General features: G+C 36.2%; 1 protein-coding gene across 1 annotated transcript in view; it reads left to right on the top strand.

Annotated features, from left to right (window-relative positions):
• The first annotated feature begins 3380 nt into the window (after positions 1-3380).
• The window catches only part of MYOT (myotilin), a 19364-nt gene continuing 17491 nt past the window's right edge, over positions 3381-5253 (top strand). Inside the window, exon 1 of the mRNA XM_012808780.1 lies at positions 3381-3736. Coding sequence (XP_012664234.1) covers positions 3381-3736 — 356 coding nt within the window. The remainder of the gene's footprint in view (positions 3737-5253) is intronic.

The raw sequence follows: 5253 nt of genomic DNA, 5'->3' as shown, positions 1-5253 counted from the left end.
TTGTAATCCTAGCACTTTGGGAGTCTGAAGCAGGTGGGTTGCTTGAACTCAGGAGCTCAAGACCAACCTGAGCAAGATCAAGACTCTGTCTCTACTAAAAAAAGAAAAGAAAAAACAAAGAAAGAAAACCTACCTGGGCCTTGGGGTAGGTGTCTGTAGTCCCAACTACTCAGGGGACTGAGGCAAGAAGATTACTTGAGCCCAAGAGTTTAAAGTTGCTGTAAGCTATGATGCCATGGCACTCTCCACCCAGGCAACAGAGTAAGACTCTTGTCTTTAAAAAAAAAAAAAATGGAGTTCTCGTTATATATTCTTCCCATTTCCCAATTTACTGCACTTCCCCCACATGAGCTTGCTAAAGTTCACTTTCAAAATTCACGTCTAAAATAGAGGCCTGTAAGAGAAGCTCATGTAATCCCACTCCCTAAATATCACTAAGACATCTGAGATATTGTTTAGATTGTGGACTCTTACTTTGACATACCAGCATAGGTAGATGGACAGGCAAGCACATCAGATGTCACTGTTTGGCAGCTGATAAAAGTCAGTGGTGCTATAATACTAAGCACAGAGCTATTAGATTAGTCTGTGAGAGACTGAGATGCCTCTTTCTTCTCTTCAATAGTGGATTAAACCCAGCCAGCATCTTTGGAACTACGGGTAAGTCCTTTCTTTATTCCTGCTACAGTTTTGTTTTGTTTTGTTTTGTTTATTCAAATGTGAGCACTGTATACAAAGATGATCTTCAGATAAAAAGTATGAACTCCACATATCATAATGATTTAATACTAAGATTGAAAAGAGAAAGTGATCCATTCATTCCATTGAGACTAGAAGGCATTATCCAAAGGACAGAGGGAAAGATAATTGTGTGTCATTTTTAAACCATCCTATTTCCTTTAAAAGGGACATTTGATCCAGCTATAATTGTGTTAACATCCTATGACATCAAATATCCTCTATGAGTCTCTTGTGCAAGTCTGTGCTATATTAGAAATGGAGGTAAAGTTAAGATTTTTAAAATAGAAGATTGAATAATATTTTACTTATAAGATCTTTAAAATTCATTTTACATTATTTGGATAAAATGATGTTGTCATGTAACATAATCTAGTATAGAATTGAATTGTTTGAACAGTAATAAACATGAAGAAAAGCCTTAAAGAACCATCTGTGTAAACAGCTGTATAAAATTTTGTTGAAATTTTATAAAAATGAAACTTCTGAAAGAACATTTTTTTTAACTGAGCTTTAAAAAACATCAGTAATTGTTAACTATGTAGGTCAATGCCAAAATATACAAGACAGCTACATTCTGAAAATATGTATATATAGAAAAATAGGGAACTCTTTTTGGAAAATATTAATGGTTATTTCTTAAGCAGTTTACTCCTTGCTATTTCAAAAGAGTCTGAATAATTTGCCTGTCCACAATGGAATTTAGGAATCAAACTCTGAATTCCACTCTGCAATAGAATGAATAAACCCATACTTTGCCTTGAAAAAGACTTTCTCTGAGAAGATCTAATTAAAGCCCTCCTTCTGGATGATTTTCTCCAACAATTTAAAGGACCCATGTAGCTTGTTTCTAAAATGAAACATTCTAATTGAATCTACTGTGTTCATAAACTTGAAATTAAGGAATATATAACTTGTTAAGTATTCCTTTTCAACAGTCTTTCTTTTGACTATATAGTTGCATTTTTGTTCTTTCCTAAAACTGCTACCTTTAATTTAACTCTACACTATATAATCAACCTTAGGACAAATTTGTTAGGCCTAAAAAAGTTTCATTAATAGTACTTTCTTCAAGATCGTAACAAATAATTACAAGACTTTGTTTCAAAGATGATAATAATTTGGTTAATTTTTCAGTTAAAAGTTTGATTTATGATTATCTCAGTATTGAAAACAAAGTATGTAAATGTATTTTACATTAAATTATCTGATATTTTGAATAAAAAATAGGATTAATGCTACAATTTACAAAAAAATCAGAGTTATATATAATCCTTTAAGATCGATCTTAATGACATTTCATCTGAGAGAAAATGAGGATCTACTGTAGGAATGCAGGAGGGCCAACACAGAGCTAAATATGAGCAATGGCACCCATCTTTTCTTGGTGAGGTGTAGACCAGCTCTGTAAGTGTCCTATTTACTGCTATACCTTCTGTTTGTCATTTGGGAAAAAAAAGTAAAAGAGGAGTTAAAACAATTTCAAAATCAGTCTAAAATAGATATTAAACAAGTAAAAATAATAAAAAGTAAAGCTCTAAATCATTAAGAAAACAGCAAGACCAATAACTAAAAACTGTCACCTAAAAATAGAAAAAAATTACAAAGGGTTCTGGAATGTAGTCTTTAACGTATTATACACACACACACACAATCACTTCCTAATTATTACCTAGTTGGTACTAAGGTCAACTTAGAATCCAGGGAGAAAAAGAAAGCAGTGAATTATAAAGAAAAAAAACCCACTCAAACTTGACAGTAACTAATAGCATATGTTCACTTTTACTCTATGAAACTGAGAACGGGCAAAGAAGTAAATAAAGATATTAAAGTAATGTTTTTTATGAAAAGAAACATATCATTTCCCTTAGTTTACCAGAATGGTATTCATCAGAGACCTTTAGGATATAAATTAATTGTTGTATCAGAAGGAGAGTTAATCTGTTTTGATGAGCAATGAGAAGAATTCAGATGGAATGAAGGCTAGCATGACAGATATATATATATATATATAGCTATTAATTTTCCATCATTAAGTCTCTGTGGTTAATGAAACTTCAGTCTTTGGGCAAAAGCTAATCATGAGACCATAAAGTTATTGCCTCAAGCATCATCACATTATTTCTTTTAATAAGACTTGGAAGACTCAACTTTGTGCTATTGCATCTTGAAGCCCTTGGGCATGCTTTCACCCAGGAGAAAACACTAATGAATTCTTGTTCTTATTCTCAAGGGAAAATTCATCTGACCCATCTGACCCAGAATAAAAGGAAGACAAAATCTAAAAGCTAGCAAAGTTCTACCTTGCAACAACCTTAAAAGCACAAAAGCTAAAAATAAAAGTAAACAAGAAAGGTCCTAAAGATGTCAAGTAAGCAGTATTATTGTTTAATAAAATATTAAAATTTAACTTTCATATTTTCTTCCTTTCAAGGAACAATATTCTTCAAGAGAAGCCCATTCCACCAAAGCCTGGTACACAGTATTCTCAGGATCTCAACAAGGGGCAGATCAAGGTTGCTTGTGATTCCTTACAACTTTCCGGGATTTCAGGCCTGCAGTCCCAAATTTAGGACACCACTCTTCCAGGAACAAATCACTATAGTGATAACTTGCCTTCATCTTCTGTATATCAGCTAAGCATGTTTAACTACGAACGTCCAAAACACTTCATCCAGAGCCAAAACCCCTGTGGCTCCAGACTGCAGCCTCCTGGACCAGAAACATCCAGCTTCTCTAGCCAGACCAAGCAGTCTTCCATTGTCATCCAGCCCCGCCAGACCACAGAGCAAAGATTTTCTGCCTCTTCAACAGTGAGCTCTCACATCACCATGTCCTCCTCTGCTTTCCCTGCTTCTTCCCAGCAGCTTGCTGGCTCCAACCCAGGCCAAAGGGTTACAGCTACCTATAACCAGTCCCCAGCCAGCTTTCTCAGCTCCATATTACCATCACAGCCTGATTACAGTAGCAGCAAAATCCCTTCCACTGTGAATTCCAAGTAAGTGAATTTTTATATACTGCATGTATAGTAAACTTCTATCTGAGGAGTTTGGGTGGGGTGGGGAGTATGTTGCAGTATTCTTTACTATTTAAAAAGACAAAGTAACCTCATGGTCTCATTCCATAATTCTCCTCGAAGAAAAGGACCAAGGTATTAGCAATAAGAGGTCATCTGACCCATTCTCCAGTATCCAGGCTGAGCTGAATCCAAATTACCTAATACCTCATACAATTACTTACCCATTATTTCCCATCTTTAACCAAAAAAAAAGATTTCTAACACAACCAAGAACAATGAACTTGTCCTCTAGTTCTAAGCTAAGCTTCTCATGCTGTCTATTTAATTCCTCTGGTTCTGGCTCAGCTAAGATGAACACCTGTCTGCTCTTCTTTAGACAGGATTTCCTCTCATAAGCAAAGGCTATTAAGTTTCTCCTCAATGTTAGTCTTCTCTTCCTATCCATTTTCCCCTCTAATATTGAATATCTACTTGGCTAAAAATATTTTTTTTAATTAACAAATTTTAAAAATCTGAGACACTCAAGTGTGTAAATTTTCCTTACTTTGGTCAGAAGGAAAGCTCACATAGATGAAGGCTTATGACCTTAAGGTTTCCTTTGGCAATTAAAACCGTATCTTGTTCAGATTAGCTGGGTTGACCTACATACAGGGAAGAATACCTGCAGCCTTATGCAAGCACATACTATTTCCACAGCCCAGAGACTTTTTTAGGCGAACATGATATGAAAAAGGACACAGTGGTTGAGGTTATGCTTTTTTTAAAACATGAACTAAATACTTTGTGCTTATGCAAACTTAAGGCTATCAGTTTTCCTTTTCCTTAACTGGCTAGAACATCATAAAATTAAATCAGAGGTATCTCAGAAATTGTCTGATGGAATAGGTTTTATGCACTCTTACTGACACATTCATTCATACTCTGACTAATTTCTCAGTTTTCTTTAGAGGCTAATTTTTCTAGAAATTCCTATTGTTGGTGACAATTCAGGAAACTAGTTGAACTGGCTACAGCAACATGCAAAGAAACCTTTTCAATATTTAAAAAAATAAAAATCAGGGCCAGGTACGGTGGCTCACACCTATAATCCCAGCACTTAGAAGGCCGAGGCAGGTAGCACTCAGGAGTTCAAGACCAGCCTGAGCCAGAGTGAGACCTCGTCTCTAAAAAAAACATCTAGGCATTGTGGTGGGCGCCTGTAGTCCCAGCTACTCAGGAGGCTGAGGCAAGAGAATCACTTAAGCCCAGGAGTTTGAGGTTGCTGTGAGCTGCGATGCCACAATACTCTACTGGAGAGTGACAAAGTGAGACTCTGTCTCAAGAAATAAAAATAAGAATCAAGAAAACCAAAAGCGACTCGGCGCCTGGGGCTCAAGCGGCTAAGGCGCCAGCCACATACACCTAAGGTGGTGGGTTCAAATCCCCAGCCTGGGCCCGCCAAACAATGATGGCTGCAACTTTCTTCTGCGTAAAAAAAAACGCGGCTCGGCGCCTGT

This window comes from Otolemur garnettii, unplaced genomic scaffold, assembly GCF_000181295.1.
Source record: "Otolemur garnettii isolate 467f Iridium unplaced genomic scaffold, OtoGar3 scaffold00003, whole genome shotgun sequence".
In the NCBI taxonomy this organism is placed as follows: domain Eukaryota; kingdom Metazoa; phylum Chordata; class Mammalia; order Primates; family Galagidae; genus Otolemur; species Otolemur garnettii.
This window is presented reverse-complemented; position numbering and strand designations above follow the sequence as displayed.